We start from the raw sequence: 21,333 nt of genomic DNA, 5'->3' as shown, positions 1-21,333 counted from the left end.
TCACCACCACCTCCCGGAGGCCCTCCGTCCGTCCCCGCCCCCCCCCCCCCGCCTCGTGGACACTAGAGTTCCCCCCTGCACACTTCTAACGGCCCCCTCGCGCCTCTCTACGCGTGGCCCGCCCGCGTGGGTTTCCTGCTCAAGCCCAGCGGGGGACCCGGACGGGGTCAAGGAAGGCTGCTTTTTCCCACACGCCCCAGGAGGGGGAGACAAACTGCTGGTGCCCTCCCCCCGCCCCGCCCCGCGTCGCTGGCTGCACGTTCACTGGCACCAACGTGGCCCGACCCCTGCTCCCAACCAGCCACGGGGCCCGGTCCGAGTCCCCGATAGCCCTGCCCCGCGGTGGGGAGTCCTCGCCGAGCCCTGCTGTCCACGTCGGGCAGTGGGGCCTCACGCAGCGTCCCGCGTGGTAGTGCGGTCCCCAAATTCAGGAACAGGTTGAGTACAAGTTCACCGTGGGCTCCAGCCCGCATCGTCCCGGGCACTTGCTTCGGTCGCACCGTCCCTGAGCGGCCCTGCACGCGGGGCACGGAGCCTCGCAACCCAACGGCAAGAGTGTGCCTGCGTCGGAACGGCGGGCGCTGACCCTTCCCGCTCCCACACCCGAAAACTCCCGCCAGCACGCGACTGACCCACCGGGGTGTGCCCACGCTCCGCCCGTGTCACCTGGTGCGCTCTGAAGCGCGGGCGGTTCGGCCCCGACGGGCCCCGGGGGGAGGGGGGGGCCTCCGGTTCGTGGTCGCAGGACGCGGCCCCAGGCAGCGGGCGGAGACGTGGCCGGCGGGTCCGAAGCCCCGCGAGCGGCGAGCGGCTGATGGCCGCGGCCCGAGGTCCGCACGTCCACGGCGACGCTTCGGGTTGGCGCCCCCCGCGGCCAAGACGCGGAATCTCACTCACCTTGAACTTGTGGAAGAAAAGGCCCAGCTTCATAGCCGACTCTCTCTTCTCGTAGAGCGCCTTCAGCGCCAGGATGCACTTCATCCGCACGCTGGCGTCCTTTAGGACAGAGAAACGGGGCCCGGTCACCACGGAAGGGCAGCCCCCCACCAAGACTCCCCAGCAGACACACCCCTCGGGCCCTGGGCCTCGCCTTCTGCGTGGGCTGTGCGTGTCGGCAACCCCCACGCGGCCGGCAAACACACCCGCAGGGGCGGCACGGCGCGACCCATGTCCCAGGTTGAAGCCCGCACCCCCAGGACCTCAGGACGGGACTGTGTGCCCCTGGGGTCGAAAATCAGCGGATCAGGAAAAGGAGGTCGCTAGAGGGAGCACCGGTTCCATACGACACGGTCCTAATGAGAAGGCTGAACCAGCACACGGACCTGCACAGAGCATGACCACCAGAGGGCACAGGGGGGAGCCCACGTCCCACACCCAGGCGCGGGGATCAGGAGCACCCAGCCTCAGCCCTGCATGGACCTCAAACCCCCAGCCTCGGCCGAGGCTCAGGCCCCCAGACTCAGCCCTGCCTGGATCTCAGGCCCCCACCTCCACCCTTCTGGATCTCAGACCCCCCCAGCCTTAACCCTGCCTGGATCTCAGACTCCTAGCCTCAGCCCTTCCTGGATCTCAGACCCCCAGCCACAGCCCTGCCTGATCTCAGACTCCCATCCTTGGCCCAGTCGGGACCTAAAACTCCCAGCCTCCAAACCCACCTGGAGCTCAGCCTCCCAGCTTCGACGCCTCCTGCATCTCAGACTCCCAGCTTCTGCCCTGCCTGGAAGTCGGACCCCCAGCCTCGGCCCTTCCTGGATCTCGGACCCCCAGCCTCGGCCCTTCCTGGATCTCAGACCCCCAGCCTCCACCCCTCCTGGATCTCAGACTCCCAGCCTCTGCCCTGCCTGGACCTCAGACTCCCAGCCTTGGCCCTGACTGGAAGTCAGACCCCCAACCTCGGCCCTGTCTGGATCTGACCCCCAGCCTCAGCCCCACCTAGATCTCAGAGTCCCAGCCTCAGCCCTACCTGGATGTCAGAGGCCCTGACTCAGGCCCTACTGGACCTCACACTTTCAGCCTCCGCCCCTCCTGGATTTCAGACCCCAAGCTTTGGCACCTCCTGGAAATCAACCTCCCAGCCTCAGCCCAGCCTGGACTTCAGACCCCCAGCCTCGGCCCGACCCGGATCTCAGACCCCCAGCCTCGGCCCCATCTAGATCTCAGACTCCCAGCCTCAGCCCTGCCTGGATGTCAGAGTCCCTGACTCAGGCCCTACTGGTCCTCACACTTTCAGCCTCGGCCTTGCCTGGACCTCAACCTCCCAGTCTCTGCCCAGCCAGGATCTCAGACTCCCAGCCTCCAGCACTGGGAGAGATTGATGTCTGCTATTGTTGTCACGTCATGTGGGGTATTTGTCCTGCCTCACACGCGGATTAATTTAGCGTCCACGCTTAACACAGCCTTGTGCATCTTTATTGTGTGTTTCAAAATGAATTTTAAAGCCCCATACCCAACCGGGGGGTGGGACTCAGGACTCCAAAGTCAACAGTCGTAGGCCCCATCAACGGGGCCAGCCAGGTGCCCCCGGAAGATGTGTCTCTTAAGCAGAGAAAATAAACACGCCCCTCCATGGGTGGACTTAGCAACACGGCTTATTTCTGAGCGACCTCTTCCGGCGTTGACATTACTACCCTCCTCAGTGAGTGACAGCACAGTCCCCCCGATGGAGAGAAATGCCTCCCGACCGCCAAATCCCAAGTGCAGGCCATGCGGGCGACCTGTCCGCCCCCCACGTCTCTGTACGAAACCAAGTCCGTCTCTGAGGGATTGTTCCGGGACCTGAGCAGCACTTACAGAGCACACAGCCCGAAGCCGCACACAGGCCCTGGGCCACACGCGCGCTACGCTGTGGGGCGAGGCTTCTCGTGACGACCCGGCCCGGGCTGCGCCACGTGGTCCCTGTAGGCCAGCAGAGCCCACGTCCGTCGGCCGCATTCAGGGACACCGCTGCCGGGGACGTTCTGGCAGCCCTTCCCTGGGGCACAGAAGAGGCTCCCGACGCCCGCCCTCCTGACGGCCACTCACCCCACCTCAAACAGAGCAGAGCACGGAGGGGGGGGGGGGGCAGAGGAGCGAAGCCACGCTGTGCATCCCTGCTCCCCAGGCGCCAGGAAGCACCCCGGAGCCCACCGCCTGCCCCGAGCTGCGGTCACGGCCGCCCACAGCGCCCCCCCCCCCCGGAGGACCTGCGCTGCCCGCAACGCTGCCCTGCCCTGCCCGCCCTCCTCCCTCCGCACACGGGCTCCGTTGGCGGATGCCAAGCGGCCCCCAAGACCCCAGGAAAGTCACTGTGTTGCTGCCTCTGCACTAAGCCAGCTGCACTCAGGAAGCTGCGGAAAGCAGCCAGCCGCCACTCCAGACCGACGTCCCCGTGCCCGCCAAGGGCAAACGCCAAGTCCCAGCCCCCCAGAAGAACGTGCGTGGAGGCGGGGCCTCCGGGAGGCGATGCGGCCTTGAGGGCGGAGCCCCCACGACGGGATCACCGTGCTGGTCAACAAGGCCCCAGACAGCTCCCTGACCCTCGCCTCCCCCACGTGGGGAAAACGGCCCGGGGAAGAGGTCCTCTCCAGACCCCGAGTCGGCCGGCCTTGACCTGGGACATCCATCCAGCCCCAGATGTGAGCCATGAACGCGTGTGGTTTACGAGTCCCGGCCGGTGGCGTTCCGTCGCGGTGACCTGGGCACAAGCACAAGCTGCGGCGGACGAAGAAACGGTCCGGTGTCCCCGTCCTGTTACTACCCTTCACCTCAGAGAACATGCCCCGTCTCCACTCTGGAACCCAGGACCGGCCAGCACACGCGACCAGCCACCACCCTGCGATCCGCGGCGTGCACACGCAAACGTGCCGTCTGTCCTCACAGCGCGATAAACCTCCAAGAGGTAAAAACCCAGAGAACGTGGAACCTTACCTAGCGCCTCGCCTGCAACCAGCGCGCAAGCAGTGAGCGCACCACGTGGAGATTCCCCGTCCCTGCACACCTGCCCCCTTCTGGCAATGCCCATGAGACAAGAGCCCCAGCTCAGGAGTCAGAAGGAGGAGGGAGGGGGGTGGGCAGAGCGGGGGAGGGGGAGGAGACGGAATCAGGAGGAGGAAGGGAGGGAAGAGAGAGGGGAGGAGGAAGGGAGGGAAGAGAGAGGGGAGGAGGAGGGGGAAGGGATATGGGGAGGGGGAGAGGAGGGAGGGAGAGGGGAGGAAGGGAAGGGGGAGGAGTGGGAGGGTTCAGTGGGAGAGGAAGGAGGTGGGGGATAAGGAAGGGAGGAAGGAGGTGGGGGAGGAAGAGGGGAGAGGAGAAGGAGGAAGGAGAGGGGGAGAAGTCAGGAGGGGAGAAGGGGGAGGGGCCAGGAAGAGGAGGGGGGATGAAGGAGGGGGAAGGAGTTAGGAGGAAAGAGGAGGAGGATGAAACAGGAGGAGGGAGAGGGGAAGGGAGGAGGAGGGAGGGGAGGAGGAGAGAGGATGAGGGAGGGGAGGAATGGCGGGAGGAGGAGGGGGGTGAAGGAGAGGGGAGGGAGGGGAGGAAGGAGAGGGGAGGGAGGGGAGGAAGGAGAGGGGGAAGAAGGAAATGAGGGAGGGGAGGAAGGAGAGGAGGGAGGGGAGGAAGGAAAGAAGGAGGGAGGGAAGGAGAGGGGAGGAAGGAGAAGAAAAGGAGGGAGGGGAGAAAGGAGAGGGGGAGAAAGGAGGAAGGAGGGGAAGAGGAGAGGGGGAGGAGTCAGGAAGAGAAGGGGGGTGAGGAGGAAAGGGAAGAATGAGAGGGGAGGAGGGGGGATGAAAGGGGGGGAGGGGGAAGGGGATGAGGGAGGGGAGGAAGGAGAGGAGGGAGAGGGAGGGAGGGGAGGAAGGAAGGGGAGGGAGGGGAGGAAAGAGAGGGGGAGGAGTCAGGAAGAGGAGGGGGACGAGGAGGAGGGGGGGGGGAATCAGGAGAAGGAAGGAGGAATGAGGGAGAGGAGGAGGAGGAGGGGGAAGGGATACGCAAAGGAGGGAGAAGGGAGGGGGAGGGGGAGGAGAGGAAGGGGGAGGAAGGGGAGGGGGGAGGGGTGGGGGAGGAGTCAGGGGGAGGAACGGGAGGAAAAGGAGGTGGGGAGGAGGAAGCGGGGAAGGTAGTGGGGGGAAGGAGGGGGGAAAGGATGTGTGGGAGGAGGGAAGGGGAATGAGAAGGGAGGGGGAGAGGAGGAGGAGGGGGGAAGAAAGAGAGGGAGAGAAGTGAGGAGGGGGGAGGAGTCAGGAAGAGGAGGGGGAGGAAGTGGTGAAGGGAGGGGTCAGGAGGAGGAGAAGGAGGGGGGAGGAGGCGGGGAAAGAGTCAAGAAGAGGAGATGGAGGAGGCGGTGGGGAGGAGGAAGGGTGGAAGGGGGAGGAGGAGGATGCAGGAGAGAAAGGTCATGGGGAGGACTCAGGAAGAGGAGGGGGACGAGGGAGGGGGGAGGAGGAGGGGGGAGGAGGGGGGAGGAGGGGGGAGGAGGGGGGAGGGGGAGGAGGGGGGAGGAGGGGGGGAGGAGGGGGGGAGGGGGAGGAGGGGGGAGGAGGGGGGAGGGGGAGGAGGGGGGAGGAGGAGGAGGAGGGGGAGGAGGAGGATGCAGGAGAGAAAGGTGATGGGGAGGACTCAGGAAGAGGAGGGGGACGAGGGAGGGGGGAGGAGGAGGGGGGAGGAGGAGGGGGAGGAGGAGGGGAGGAGGGAGGAGTCGTCAAGAAGAGGATGGGGAGGAGTGGGGGGGGGGAGACAAGCCATCAGGCCCAGAACCAGGAAACACAACCGACGGGTGGTCACAAACATTTCTTAGGGCTTCGTCTTGTTTACTTTTCACGAAAAAGGCGTCTATTTGGGAGACCAGACTTGTACTCGTTTCTGTCTGTCCCAGGGACCAGAAACCGCCCAATGTCAGTCGCAGCCGGCGACCGCCAGGCGGGCACGTTTGTTCTGGTGAGATCCGGACGCGCAGGGTCCAGAGCGGGTGTTCCCAAGCAGGCTCGTGTCTGAGGCTCCCTGTGCCCGGCAGGCCGAGGACCGTGCCCGTGGCCCCCTCCCAGAGCTGGTGGCAGGGGGTGGGGCTGACCTCGAGCACGGTCCTGTGGGCGCGGGCAGCTGCTGGGCCCGGTCCGCAATGTCAGTGGGGGGCCCAGACACACAACCCTGTGTCGCAGGACAGGGCCACGTCCCCATTTCTCCGGGGGACACGTGAGCCCCTGCGGCCCAGACCCCCTGCTGCAAAATCGCAGCTTGTCGGAAAGACTTCTCTGCACAGCGGGGCTCACGAGACGCCGTGCAGGACACGCGTGCCCGCTCCGGGAACCGCCGGACAGGAACGCGGGCCTGGGGGCCTCCTCGGCGGAGGCGGCAGGCCAGCGGAGCGCGCCTACCTTGTCATACAGCATCCAGCCGATGTACTTCAAGTAGTTGTTGTCCAGGAACAGGTCCGGGTAGAGCTTGATCCAGCATCCGAGCTCCGCCACGCAGATCACTCGGATGTCCGAGCTGATGTCGCTGCAAAAGCGAAGCCAGAGTGTCAGTGGGACGGCCAGGCCGTGTCGCCCACGCGGCAGGGTGCGCGTGTCGACACGGGGCTGAGCCAGGCCTGGTCACGGGGACAGGCGGGGAAGACGCGCGGCCCCGAGGCCAAGCCTTACCGGTAGCGAGGCACAAACGTCCTCTTAAAGAGCGCGCAGATGATGTTGTCGATGGCCACGGGCTTGCTCTGGTGGAGCGGGAGAAGGCACGGGAGCGTCAGGCAGGAGAGGCGGGCTGCGGGCCTCTGCAGAGCTGCGGCCACCAGGCCCAGCGCAGCCCGCTGCGTGGTCGCCCCCCACCAGGCATTAGCATCCTCTACGCTGGTGGTTCTGCCCCCGCCGGGACTGCACACCAGCCCGCCGGCCGTCTGTCGCCTGAGCTGCTGGGCCGCTCCGCGCACGCTGGCCTCACGCAGGCGCACATATGGGGGCAGGGTGGGGGGTGGTGAAGGGGGGGGGTGTGAAGGGGTGACTGGGAGGGGTGGGGGGTGAAGGCTGGGGGGGAGTGAAGGGGTGAGTGGGGGGAGGTGTAGGGCTGCGTGGTACGGGTGAAGGGGCACCCATGAGGACAAACAGACAAAGGGGAGGGGTGAAGGGAAGGGAGTGAAGGGGTGAGGGGCAGTGCTGAGGGCAAGGCTGAGGAGTTGGGAGTGGTAAAGCAGGGGTGAAGGAGGGCAATGGGGTGAGGGGCTGGGGTAAGGGACAGGGGCCAAGCGTAGGGGTGATGGGGGGTGGGGCAGGAGCAAAGGGGTGACGGGCAGGGGCGAAGGGGTGGCAGGGTGAGGGGGATGGGGGCAGGGACCAAGGGGTGACAGGCAGGGGTGACACAATGAAGGTGGGGGTATCGGGGGCAGAGGCAAGGGGGTAAGGGGCACAGGGCAGGGGTGAGGGGACGGGAGGAAGGGCGAGGGGGTGAGGGGCAGGGGGCACAGGTGGGGGGGCAGGGGCCCGGGTGGAAGGACCCAGGGCCCTGGCGGAGGGGACAGTGGCGGAGACCCCACGCATGCCCAGCTATCTTCCTGGAGGGGCTCCTGTGCTCTGTGAGCTGTGGACACTGGGCAGCGAAGTGACCTCCCAGGTGCGCAGACCGAAGACCGCGGGGGCGGAGAGGTCAGAGGGACACACGGGCCTCACACGTGACGCAAGTGAACGCGGTTTGTGCGTAAAAGAATCCATAGGTGTCAAGCCCACAAATGATATCGAGAGACAGACATGTCACCGAGCCGTGACAGGGGATGGGGGTTCACCTGCGTGTCCCCGGGGAGCCAGGGCACCCCCCCCCCCGCCACGGGCGGCCAGCTGGAACCCGGAACCGGGACGTGGAAGGGGCTGGGGTCACCGCTATGGTTTCTGCACCCCCGCTCGCTGCCCTATTGTACCGTGGCCCCGCCCCCACGCCTGGCGTCTGCTGCTGGCCCCGCCCTCCTTCCGTGGCCCCGCCCCCACGCCTGGCGTCTGCTGCTGGCCCCGCCCACACACGGCGGCCCCGCCCCCTGCACCTGCTGTCTGCGCTGGTCCAGTACTTCCATGCAGTGCTTGTGTTTGCCCTTGAGTTTGGCGATGTTCTCCACCTGGCACAGCCGCTGGGACCTGCGCCTGTTCGTGCAGGTGCCCTGGTTCACGCTGGCCAGCGCTGTCAGCAGCTTCATGGCTGCCAAACAGAGCAGGGCTGTGACCCCGGGGCCGTGTCCACGGATCTGTGACCCCAGAGCCCAGCTCACCTCCCACAGGAGTGACCATTCGCAGCAGTCCTAGGACAGGGCCCGGGGAGGCCGGGGCCGGAGAAGATGTCCCGTCCTGCCCCTGCTGGGTCACAAGTGTGCAGAGGGTCACCCCCAAACAACAGCCGTGCACACTGACCCAAAACATGTCTTAGGGTCCCCGGGCACGGACACACCCCACGTCCTACCCAGCTGCAAGATCACATCAGTAGCCCACAGCCAGCACGACTCAACCATGACTCAGCATGCCTCGGAGGGCACACAAGGCCAGCAGACACAGGAACACCACATACCCATGTGGGCCAGCCCTGGGGACGCACGTGCCCAGGTGGGCCAGTCCTGGGGGACTCTCATGAGGACAGAGGGACAGGACGTGCCCGGGTGGGCCAGCCCTGGGGACTCTCGTGGGGACAGAGGGACAGGACGTGCCCGGGTGGGCCAGCCCTGGGGACCCTCGTGGGGACAGAGGGACAGGACGTGCCCGGGTGGGCCAGCCCTGGGGACCCTCGTGGGGACAGAGGGACAGGACGTGACCGGGTGGGCCAGCCCTGGGGACCCTCGTGGGGACAGAGGGACAGGACGTGCCCGGGTGGGCCAGCCCTGGGGACCCTCGTGGGGACAGAGGGACAGGACGTGACCGGGTGGGCCAGCCCTGGGGACCCTCGTGGGGACAGAGGGACAGGACGTGCCCGGGTGGGCCAGCCCTGGGGACCCTCGTGGGGACAGAGGGACAGGACGTGCCCGGGTGGGCCAGCCCTGGGGACTCTCGTGGGGCTGAGGGACAGCACATGCCCAGGTAGGCCAGCACTGGGGACTCTCGTGGGGACTGAGGAACAGCACATGCCCAGATGGGCCAGCGCTGGGGACTCTCATGGGGACAGAGGGACAGCACATGCCCAGATGGGCCAGCGCTGGAGACACTCATGAGGACAGAGGGACAGGACGTGTCTGGGTGAGCCAGTCCTAGAGGACTCTCATGGGGACAGAGGGACAGCACATGCCCAGATGGGCCAGCCCAGGGGACTCTCGTGGGGACAGAGGGACAGCACGTGCCCAGGTAGGCCAGCCCGGGGACTCTTGTGGGGACTGAGGGACAGCACGTGCCCAGGTGGGCCAGTCCTGGGGGACTCTCATGAGGACAGAGGGACAGGACGTGCCCGGGTGGGCCAGCCCTGGGGACTCTCGTGGGGACAGAGGGACAGGACGTGACCAGGTGGGCCAGCCCTGGGGACTCTCGTGGGGCTGAGGGACAGCACGTGCCCAGGTAGGCCAGCACTGGGGACTCTCGTGGGGACTGAGGGACAGCACATGCCCAGGTGGATCAGTCCTGGGGGACTCTCGTGGGGACTGAGGGACAGCACATGCCCAGATGGGCCAGCGCTGGGGACTCTCATGGGGACAGAGGGACAGCACGTGCCCGGATGGGCCAGCGCTGGAGACACTCATGGGGACAGAGGGACAGGACGTGCCCGGGTGGGCCAGCCCTGGGGACCCTCGTGGGGACAGAGGGACAGGACGTGCCCGGGTGGGCCAGCCCTGGGGACCCTCGTGGGGACAGAGGGACAGGACGTGCCCGGGTGGGCCAGCCCTGGGGACCCTCGTGGGGACAGAGGGACAGGACGTGCCCGGGTGGGCCAGCCCTGGGGACCCTCGTGGGGACAGAGGGACAGGACGTGCCCGGGTGGGCCAGCCCTGGGGACCCTCGTGGGGACAGAGGGACAGGACGTGCCCGGGTGGGCCAGCCCTGGGGACTCTCGTGGGGACAGAGGGACAGGACGTGCCGGGTGGGCCAGCCCTGGGGACTCTCGTGGGGACAGAGGGACAGCACGTGCCCGGGTGGACCAGCCCTGGGGACTCTCGTGGGGACTGAGGGACAGCACGTGCCCAGGTGGGCCAGTCCTGGGGGACTCTCATGGGACAGAGGGATAGCACATGCCCAGATGGGCCAGCCCTGGGGACTCTCGTGGAGACAGAGGGGCAGGACATGCCCAGGTGGATCAGTCCTGGGGGACTCTCATGGGGACAGAGGGAGAGGACGTGCCTGGGTGGGCCAGTCCTAGGGGACTCTCGTGGGGACAGAGGGACAGCACGTGCCCAGATGGGCCAGCGCTGGGGACTCCCATGGGGACAGAGGGAGAGGACGTGCCCCGTGGGCCAACCCGGGGGGTGTGCTCCTGTGTGCCCTGGCCTCTGCCTGTCTGTCCCCTGCCCCCGTCTCTCAAGTCCCACAGCCCCTGCCCCCATGTCACACGGCCCTGGCCCCCCGAGTCAGCGGGAGCCCGGGCGCGCGGCCCTGTGCAGTGGCCCACCTGCCAGGGAGCTGGTGTGCCGCAGGCTGTGCACGGCCGAGTTGGTGAGGCCGCTAAGCATGCAGATGACCGTGTCCATGAGGTGTCCGTCACACAGCACCGAAGAGTGTGTCTGTTGCACCAGCAGCTCCGTGAACTCGCAGAAGTTGACCCTGAACCTTTTCCAGAAGGGCCCCGGGCCCACGATGGGGTAGAAGTCATTTTGCTGGTTAAGGACACAACAAGGGACAGGGGTGAGGTGGTGTGCCGGTCCTGGCACTCCCAGAATCACAACACGGACCTCTGCTCGCGGACAAGGGGCTCCAGGTCACATGAGCACACCCCGACTGGGCACTTGGGGGTCACACGCCCACCCTGACACGGGGTGACCCCAAGGCTCCCACACCCTGCCCCTGGGGGTCACACGTCCACCCTGACACGGGGTGACCCCAAGTCTCCCACACCCTGCCCCTGGGGGTCACACGTCCACCCTGACACGGGGTGACCCCAAGTCTCCCACACCCTGCCCCTGGGGGTCACACAACCACCCTGACACAGGGTGACCACACCCTGCCCCTGGGGGTCACACGCCCACCCTGACACGGGGTGACCCCAAGTCTCCCACACCCTGCCCCTGGGGGTCACACGCCCACCCTGACACAGGGTGACCCCAAGTCTCCCACACCCTGCCCCTGGGGGTCACACGCCCACCCTGACACGGGGTGACCCCAAGTCTCCCACACCCTGCCCCTGGGTGTCACACATCCACCCTGACACAGGGTGACCACACTCTGCCCCTGGGGGTCACACGCCCACCCTGACACAGGGTGACCCCAAGTCTCCCACACCCTGCCCCTGGGGGTCACATGGCCACTCTGACACGGGGTGACCCCAAGTCTCCCACACCCTGCCCCTGGGGGTCACACACCTATCCTGACACGGGGTGACTCCAGGTCTCCTACACCCTGCCCCTGACACAGGGTGACACCAAGTCTCCCACATCCTGCTCTGGGGGTCACACATCCACACTGAGGGTGAGCACACTTCCCAGTGCTGCACCATGGACTCATATCCACACTCAGCAGAGTGACCCCCATTTTCCAAGACCCTGCGCCTGGGGGGGGGTTCAGATGTACCCCACCTTCCTGAGACCCAGAACCTGGGTGGTCACATATCCACGGCCACCAGGGTCTCCCCACCTCTCCCACACCTGCACCTGAGTGGACTGTCCCACGTCCCTGTGGTCAAGTCAAGAGGCTGTGCTGGGAGGACCCCCACGCGTGGCACCTCGGGTGACCCTCGAGGGAAGCGTGCAGGCCCCTCTCCCAACGCGTGTCCCAGAGAAGCCCGGCCCTCCGCTCTCCGCTCTGCTTCCGGCCGATTTCAGGTGTTGCAAACAGGCAGTGCCGACCTGAGAGCTACTCCCTTGGCCCTCACGGAGGACTCAGCCCAACCCTGCTCCCGCAGAGGCCACACGCACCCCCCCGCAACGGGGGCTGAAGGAGGCGGCCGGTCCCCGACCCTGCGGGAGACGCGGCCGGACCAGGGAGACGTCTCCTCAGGAAGACACGGCAGGTGCGCTCCCAGACGTGGGCGGCACACTACCGGGGCCAAACAGCCTACGGCCGCCACGGTCCTTCCGCCCGCGGGCAATCAGGGCCTCGGGACCGCCTGCCCCCGGGGCGATCGGGGCCTCGGGACGACCCGCCCCCCACCTCCCTCCACTAGGAAAGGGGGTCCTCAGGACGCCCCGCCCCTAGCCTCGCCTTTCTCGTGTTGTACGAATTTGTCTAAATTACCTGCACAGGCTTCACGAGACCCCAAGGGAAGGTGGACCCTGAAGGGACGTCAAGGCTGTGGCCAGAACCCAGCAGGCCGGTGCAGAGCGGTGCCCGGCCCCAGAGCTCGAGGGGCTGGGGATGGACCAGGGACTGCCCCGACATTGTGCCCCTCGTGCACGCACCCCCCCACGCGGTCCCCCACGGCAGCCTTCACCCTGGGGCAACGCATCCACACCTCTGCTGGGTGTGGGCGGGGACGTGGCCACAGCTTCCCGCCTTGCTCGCATTCACACCTCCGTGCGCAGGGACCGCCCCCTCGGTGCGCAGGGACCGCCCCCTCCTTGCGCAGGGACCGCCCCCTCCGTGCGCAGGGACCGCCCCCTCCGTGTGCAGGGACCGCCCCCTCGGTGCGCAGGGACCGCCCCCTCCGTGCGTAGGGACCGCCCCCTCCTTGCGCAGGGACCGCCCCCTCCTTGCGCAGGGACCGCCCCCTCCGTGCGCAGGGACCGCCCCCTCCGTGCGCAGGGACCGCCCCCTCCGTGCGCAGGGACCTCCCCACGTCGCGTAGGACCCTTTCTCGTCAGCCCGCCCCTCCTATGCGCACAGCGTCCCACGTGCTAGGACCGCCGTGCGCTGCGTCGTCCAGCCTTCCCCAGTGCACTTGGCACTCAACCCTCCTCCTCGTTCTCCATGCTGGGACCCGGCGCCCCGCGCCTCTGCCCAGGGCTCCGTGCAAACCGCCTCTCCTCACAGCACTCCCTCCGCCCTGCCCCCACAGCCTGGCTTCCTCCATCCCCCCCCCACTGGCTGAGCGCCCCCCACCATTCACTCGGCTGTGAGGGGGAGGGGTGCCCTGCCAGGGATCGGGGGTCACATGGGGGTGCACAGCACAGTCGTTGACTCGAGCCAGCCTCGACCGCAGACCCCAGCGTCAGAACACCTGATGCCGGGGGGGCTCCCGTGCCACTCCCCAGTACGGAGGCTGGGGCACATCTCTAACAGGGTAATAAACGTGTCCACACCGAGGCCAGGCCAGGTCACTAACCGGGTCTGTGAGGTGGGTCCTCAGTCCCCAAACTCGGTGCACTTTGAGAGCGCACGTCCCCACGTGCTCACTGCTGAGCACAGTAACACACGTTACCTGTCTGCACACATGGGATGGTGGGGAATTAACCACATGAGGAACCCCAGGCGCGTCTCCGGCAGGGGCACCTGAAGCCGAGGGGCGACAGGCCGGCCACACGGTGCCCTACATCTCCCTGTTCAGCCACCCGGATGCTCGTGTCTACAGGGACACTTACTGGTCGGGTCATTCCAACTGTGACCAACGCAGTGGTGTCCAGACACTAAAGCACAGAGTACACAGAACGCAGTCAGTTCTAAATATGCCAGTGTAGACGGAACACGGTCAGGTCTCGATGATACAGTGTAGACAGAACACAGTCAGGTCTAAATAGGCCAGTGTAGACGGAACACAGTCAGGTCTAAATATGCCAGTGTAGACGGAACACGGTCAGGTCTCGATGATACAGTGTAGACAGAAGGCAGTCAGGTCTAAATAGGCCAGTGTAGACAGAACACAGGTCTCCATGATACAGTGTAGACGGACCACAGGTCTCCACATGCCAGTGTAGATGGAACACAGTAGGTCTCCATGATACAGTGTGCACAGAACACAGTCAGGTCTAAATATGCCAGTGTAGACGAAACACAGTCAGGTCCCAATGTGCCAGTGTAGACAGACAACGGTCAGGCCTAAATGTCCCATGTAGACAGAACGCAGCCATGTCTAAAGGTCCCAGTGTAGATAGCACACAGTCAGTTCTCAATCTCCCAGGGTAGACAGAACACAGTCAGGTGTAAATAAATGTCCCGGTGTGAACAGAACACAGTCAAGTCCAAATGTCCCAGTGTAGACAGAACACTATCAGGTCTAAGTGTCGCAGTGTAGACGGAACACAGTGAGGTTGTAATGTCCCGTGTAGGGGCACCTGGGTGGCTCAACTGGTCAAGCGTCCAACTCAGTTTTGGCTCAGGTCACGATCTCAGGGTCGTTTGTTGTGAGGTTGAACCCCTGCAGGTGCTTGGGATTCTCTCTCCCTCTGCCCCTCCTCCGCTCACGCTCTCTCCCTCTCTCAAAGTAAATAAACTTTAAAAAATCCCCTGTAGACAGAACACCAATCTACAGGACAGTGTAGACAGAACACACTCAGGGCTAGATGTCGCGGTGTAGACAGAACTCGCTAAGTGAGGTCACTTCTGCAGAACGTGTCAGGTCTAGTCGTCCCATCACACCAGACACAGCCTGGCTTAAACGATCTCATCTGAAGCAGAACGCGGTCGGGTGTGAGTGTAGACTGAGCACCGTCAGGTAAGGCCCCTCGTGGACAAGACTCAGATGCTCAAGAGGATCCAGTGTGGACAGGACAGGGTCAGGTCAGGAGGAGCCCCTGCTCGCCAGTCAGGACACAGGGTCAGTATCAGCAGGACTCTGTGCGCTAGGCCCACGGTCCCCCGGGACCCATGCACGTGGACCCTCGTGTGCGCCCAGGGAGCCCACCCTGCGTGCAGAAGGAAGTCGGGAGCCACGCGGCCGCCCAACCGACTTGGGGCTCGCCAGGGAGCTGCACACAAACCCCCCATCTTCAAACGCCACCAAACGTGAGACGAAAGCTTTACCAGTTTCTCTGGCCACATGATGGTCAGGATCCACGGGTACGCCAGAAACTTCTTGTAGTACAGCCCGGTCTCCTGAATGGACAGAGGACAGGTGGCCGTGAGGTGAAGCGTCCCCCGCTGCCACAAGCCCCAGACACCCGGGGGAGCCCCGGCAGGGACCAGCCTGCGCAGCACAGGGCACTGGGGGCTGGCGTCCCCCTACCCCCGGGGGCCGGGCCCGTGGGCGTGGGATGTTCGGGCAGCCCAGAGCAGGCACGCCCCGCCTCCGTGAGGGGGCCCCGCGCCTAGCTTCGTGTCACTGTCCTCGGGACAGGTGGTGACAGACTGCTTCTGTGGCGCTCAGCCACTGTGTGTCCACGGGCCTGACACGCAGGGCACGCCTCGTGTCTGCTCTGGAGGCCGGGAGGGGGAGAGGTCACGGCACACAGGCCGTTCTCAACAGAGAACCTGGGAGTGTTCGAGCTTCTCACGCCCACGTCTCCATGAGGCTCCTCCTGTGGCCGTGCGGGTCACCATGCCCACGGGGGGCCCTGCACCCCGCTGCATTGCCCTACGGACACGTCCAGGGGCCTGCTGTGGGAAGTGCTGGGCGTCCCATGAGGGCGCCAGGCTGGGGGGCTGGAAAAGCCCCCACTGCCGCTTCTGACACGGGGGAGGGTGGACAGGGCCCGACCTGGTGACGGGGACCCTCTGAGGAAGCAGACCCAATCCGAGTAGCCATCTTGGGAGTGGTTCCGGCAGACACACGCAGCAACACACAAACACACACATGCATTCGCTCACTCACATGCACAGTGCACACGCGTGTGTACCTGCACGCACACACATGCAGTAACACATGCACATGTGCATTTGCTCACTTGCGTGTACAGTGCACGCACGTGCACACGCACATGCAGTAACACGCTCACATATGCACATCCATGTGTATCCGCTCATGTGCACAGTGCACACACGTGTGTACCCATGCATGCATACGTGCAGTAACGCATTCACACATGCACACGTGCATGTGCATTTGCTCACTTGTGTGTACAGTGCACACGTGTGCACACGCACATGCAGTAACACACTCACATATGCACATACATGTGCATTTGCTCACGTGCACAGTGCACACACGTGTGTACCCATGCACGCATACATGCAGTAACACATTCACATATGCACACATACATGTGCATTTGCTCACTTGAGTATAGTGCACACACGTGTATCTGCACACACATGTGCATTCTCTTGCTCACATGCACAGTGCACATGTGTATCTGCATGCAGACACATGTAGCAACACGCTCACATGTGCACACATACATGTGCATTCGCTCGCTCACGTGCACGGTGCACATGCATGCACATGTAGCAGCACACTCATGGGGCATAAAGTGAACGTGGCAGGGCGTGAATATGAGAATACACGCAGTAACACACATGCACACAGACGTGTGCATGTGCTCGCTCACATGTACACTGCACACACGTGTGTACCTGCACACACATGCATGCAGTAACACACTCACATATGCACACACATGTGCATTTGCTCACTTGCGTGTACAGTGCACACATGTGTATCTGCATGCACACACATGTAGCAACACGCTCACATGTGCACACATACATGTGCATTCGCTCGCTCACGTGCACGGCGCACATGCATGCACATGTAGCAGCACACTCATGGGGCATAAAGTGAACGCGGCAGGGCGTGAATATGAGAATACACGCAGTAACACACATGCACACAGACGTGTGCATGTGCTCGCTCACATGTACACTGCACACACGTGTGTACCTGCACACACATGCATGCAGTAACACACTCACATATGCACACACACGTGCATTTGCTCACTTGCGTGTACAGTGCACACATGTGTATCTGCATGCACGCACATGTAGCGACACGCTCACATATGCACACATGCATGTGCATTTGCTCACTCACGTGCCCAGCACACATGCATGCACATGTAGCAGCACACGCATGGGGCATAAAGTGAACGTGGCAGGGCGTGAATATGAGAATACACGCAGTAACACACATGCACACAGACGTGTGCATGTGCTCGCTCACATGTACACTGCACACACGTGTGTACCTGCACACACATGCATGCAGTAACACACTCACATATGCACACACATGTGCATTTGCTCACTTGCGTGTACAGTGCACACATGTGTATCTGCATGCACACACATGTAGCAACACGCTCACATGTGCACACATACATGTGCATTCGCTCGCTCACGTGCACGGCGCACATGCATGCACATGTAGCAGCACACTCGTGGGGCATAAAGTGAACGTGGCAGGGCGTGAATATGAGAATACACGCAGTAACACACATGCACACAGACGTGTGCATGTGCTCGCTCACATGTACACTGCACACACGTGTGTACCTGCACACACATGCATGCAGGAACACACTCACATATGCACACACACGTGCATTTGCTCACTTGCGTGTACAGTGCACACATGTGTATCTGCATGCACGCACATGTAGCGACACGCTCACATATGCACACATGCATGTGCATTTGCTCACTCACGTGCCCAGCACACATGCATGCACATGTAGCAGCACACGCATGGGGCATAAAGTGAACGTGGCAGGGCGTGAATTGCTAAACGCGGGCGAAATTCATGTATTCTCCCCTTTTTCTTAGGTTTGACATTTTTAAAACAAAACGTTAAAGAAAAAATTTAATGTTCACTGACTTGATGCACAGCACTTCTGAAAACACTTCATGAATATTTTAAGGTGTGAGAAATTAATGTAGATATTACATCTGTCCCTAAATGGATGAGTCAATCAGTGAACTGTAGTCCACGGACAGAGTGGAATGTGCCTCGGCCTTGAAAATAAGGAAGGACGTTCTGCACCTGCCACTACGTGGACGGACCTTGGGGACATGATGCTCAGTGACATAAGCCAGACAGAAGGACAAATCGTGTGTGAGTGCGCATACATGGGGTCCCTAGAGGAGTCACATCCGCAGAGACAGAGAGTAGATGGTGGAGACAGGGGCTGGGGACGGGGACGGGCAGTCAGTGGTCCATGGGGACACAGCTTCAGTTTGAGGAGATGGAAAGTTCTGGAGATGATGTTGCAGATGGTTGCACAGCAACGTGAATGTGCTCAGTGCCATTGAGGTGTGTACCTAAAAGGGATTAAGGTGACGCATTTCATATTGTATGTATTTTACCACAATTAAAAAAAACCTTTTTGGGCACCTGGGTGGCTCGGTTGGTTGAGCGCATGACTTCGGCTCAGGTCATGATCTCACAGTTCGTGAGTCGGAGCCCCGCGTCAGGCTCTGTACTGACAGCTCGGAGCCTGGAGCCTGCTTCACCTTCTGTGTCTCCCTCTCTCTCTGCCCCTCCCCTGTTCACACTCCGTCTCTGTCTCTGTCTCTCTCTCTCTCAAAAATAAATGAACATCAAAAAATGTCTTAAGAAGCCTTTTTAAACGAGAATAGTGCTTGAATGCAAGAAGGTGGTCAGCCTCACTAATAATCCAGGAAACCGAAACCAGAGGTACCACGTGCACACCTACCAGACTAGCAAAACCTAACAACATCGCATCACGCACTGGCAGGGAACAGGACCAAGGCGACGTCTAACACACAGGTAGAGGCTCCTGCTTGGGAACACACGTTGGTGCCACCTCGCACAGGAAAACGTGTGCATGCACAGGCCGTAAGTTACAGAAACACGTGAAGACGCACAGCAGGACACACGGACAGCAGACGTTTGCAGCCACACACAGACAGAGCGCGAAACCAACCCGAACGCCATCAGAAGCAGAATGGAGACAGGAAGGACGCATAGGCGTGCGATGGAACATTCCACAGCTGCGCACCAGACGGCTTCACGCGATAACACTGGTCAGAATCATTCTGTCAAGCGTGTCTCCCGTGCAGAGACCTGGGCGCCAGGTGACATCATCTACAGATGCCCACGTGGGACAGATATGCCATGGCATGTTCTGGGCACCAAGTTCGGGGCGTGGTTACGTCCCGGTGGGGAGGAGGTCAGGACGGGGGCAGGGCACGTCTGGGCACGTACTGGCCACGCTCTCTCTGCATCTGGACGATGGCCACGTGGTTACCGTTTTATAACGGTACTTTCCACGTACACGATGGAATCTCCAATAGTAACTAAAGGTCAAGTTTTCCTTTATAGAGAATCGTGGTCTCCCCAGCGGAAGAAGGGCCGCCTCTCCCAGGGACGTGAGGGCGGACGGTGTCTACCTGTGCCATCGTGACGCCTGGGCTGCTTCAGCCTGCAAGCCTGATGGCGAACCCACAGGCTTGGGGGACACGGGGCAGCAGGGAAGATCCTGTGACCCCAGGCCCCGGGCTCATGGAGGGCACAGAGCCCGCCTCACCTGGTCAAACTTCTCGGTCATCTTGTGAACCACACTGTTGCCTTGGTTGGTCTGGTACAGCTCGGCCGTCACCATCCCTGGGAGAGAAAGAAGCTCACTCAACATGGAAACGCGGTTTGCACCACCCCTCCTCCTTCTCCTGGGAGGGCGTGGGAGGTGGGCGGGGCCACGACACCTCATCCCTCAGAGGCCACGGCAAGGCCACAGGAGTAATCCGGCCTCGCTGCTCCCCGAAAAACCAAGCTCTCCTACCCAAACCAGCCTCTGGAGGAGGCCCCAGCCCGCCCCGTGTCTTAGGACCACAGGCGGCCAGGACAGTGAGGCCCAGCCGGCACGTGAGAGAGAGAGGCCCAGGAGTGCCAGGAGCATGGCTCACCTTCACAGCCACAGCACTGGACGAAGAAGCTGATGAGGTCCAGCAGGGCCAGCTCCCTGTCCTCCTTGTAAGACTGGACCCACTCCTCGACAGCCGTCTGCAGAGGCAGCAGCGCAGGTGAGCACGCGTGTGTGATGATGCACACGTGACAGGCCAGCAGTGAGGACACAGGTGTGATGGTGTGTGTGTTATGGGCCAGCAATGACCGCGTGTGTGTGATCAGGCGTGTGACGGGCGGCAGTGAGCACATGTGTGTGTGATCAGGCGTGTGACAGGTGGCAGTGAGCACGTGTGTGTGATCAGGCGTGCGACAGGCGGCGGTGAGCATGTGTGTGTGATCAGGCGTGTGATGGGCAGTGGTGAGCACATGAGTGTGTGATCAGGCATGTGACAGGTGGCAGTGAGCACACGTGTGTGATGACGCACATGTGACAGGCCAGCAGTGAGGACACAGGTGTGATGGTGTGTGTGTTATGGGCCAGCAATGACCGCGTGTGTGTGATCAGGCGTGTGACGGGCGGCAGTGAGCACATGAGTGTGTGATCAGGCGTGTGACAGGTGGCAGTGAGCACGTGTGTGTGATCAGGCGTGCGACAGGCGGCGGTGAGCATGTGTGTGTGATCAGGCGTGTGATGGGCAGTGGTTAGCACATGAGTGTGTGATCAGGCATGTGACAGGTGGCAGTGAGCACACGTGTGTGATGACGCACATGTGACAGGCCAGCAGTAAGGACACAGGTGTGATGGTGTGTGTGTTATGGGCCAGCAATGACCGCGTGTGTGTGATCAGGCGTGTGACGGGCGGCAGTGAGCACATGAGTGTGTGATCAGGCGTGTGACAGGTGGCAGTGAGCACGTGTGTGTGATCAGGCGTGCGACAGGCGGCGGTGAGCATGTGTGTGTGATCAGGCGTGTGATGGGCAGTGGTGAGCACATGAGTGTGTGATCAGGCATGTGACAGGTGGCAGTGAGCACACGTGTGTGATGACGCACATGTGACAGGCCAGCAGTGAGGACACAGGTGTGATGGTGTGTGTGTTATGGGCCAGCAATGACCGCGTGTGTGTGATTAGGCGTGTGACGGGCGGCAGTGAGCACATGTGTGTGTGATCAGGCATGTGATGGGCAGTGGTGAGCACATGAGTGTGTGATCAGGCATGTGACAGGTGGCGGTGAGCACGTGTGTGTGATCAGGCGTGTGACAGGCGGCGGTGAGCATGTGTGTGTGATCAGGCATGTGACAGGTGGCAGTGAGCACGTGTGTGTGATGACGCACATGTGACAGGCCAGCAGTGAGGACACAGGTGTGATGGTGTGTGTGTTATGGGCCAGCAATGACCGCGTGTGTGTGATCAGGCGTGTGATGGGCGGCAGTGAGCACATGTGTGTGTGATCAGGCATGTGACAGGTGGCAGTGAGCACGTGTGTGTGATCAGGCGTGCGACAGGCGGCAGTGAGCATGTGTGTGTGATCAGGCATGTGATGGGCAGTGGTGAGCACATGAGTGTGTGATCAGGCATGTGACAGGTGGCAGTGAGCACGTGTGTGTGATGACGCACATGTGACAGGCCAGCAGTGAGGACACAGGTGTG

At 62.8% G+C, this 21,333-nt stretch overlaps 1 protein-coding gene across 1 annotated transcript in view; it reads right to left on the bottom strand.

The window, feature by feature from the left end:
• Nucleotides 1-21,333, bottom strand: part of LOC102968499 (cohesin subunit SA-2-like) — a 46,705-nt gene that overhangs the window by 11,271 nt on the left and 14,101 nt on the right. Inside the window, exons 5-12 of the mRNA XM_042975207.1 lie at nt 19,743-19,839; nt 19,367-19,443; nt 14,964-15,035; nt 10,525-10,729; nt 7,994-8,145; nt 6,615-6,682; nt 6,348-6,471; nt 898-996 (exon numbers count right to left, since the gene is read on the bottom strand). Of these exons, the coding sequence (XP_042831141.1) occupies nt 898-996; nt 6,348-6,471; nt 6,615-6,682; nt 7,994-8,145; nt 10,525-10,729; nt 14,964-15,035; nt 19,367-19,443; nt 19,743-19,839 (894 nt within the window). The remainder of the gene's footprint in view (nt 1-897; nt 997-6,347; nt 6,472-6,614; nt 6,683-7,993; nt 8,146-10,524; nt 10,730-14,963; nt 15,036-19,366; nt 19,444-19,742; nt 19,840-21,333) is intronic.

This window comes from Panthera tigris, chromosome X (assembly GCF_018350195.1).
Source record: "Panthera tigris isolate Pti1 chromosome X, P.tigris_Pti1_mat1.1, whole genome shotgun sequence".
NCBI classification, from domain to species: Eukaryota; Metazoa; Chordata; class Mammalia; order Carnivora; family Felidae; genus Panthera; species Panthera tigris.
Note: the sequence above shows the minus strand (reverse complement) of the source record. Positions and strands in the feature narration are given on the sequence as shown.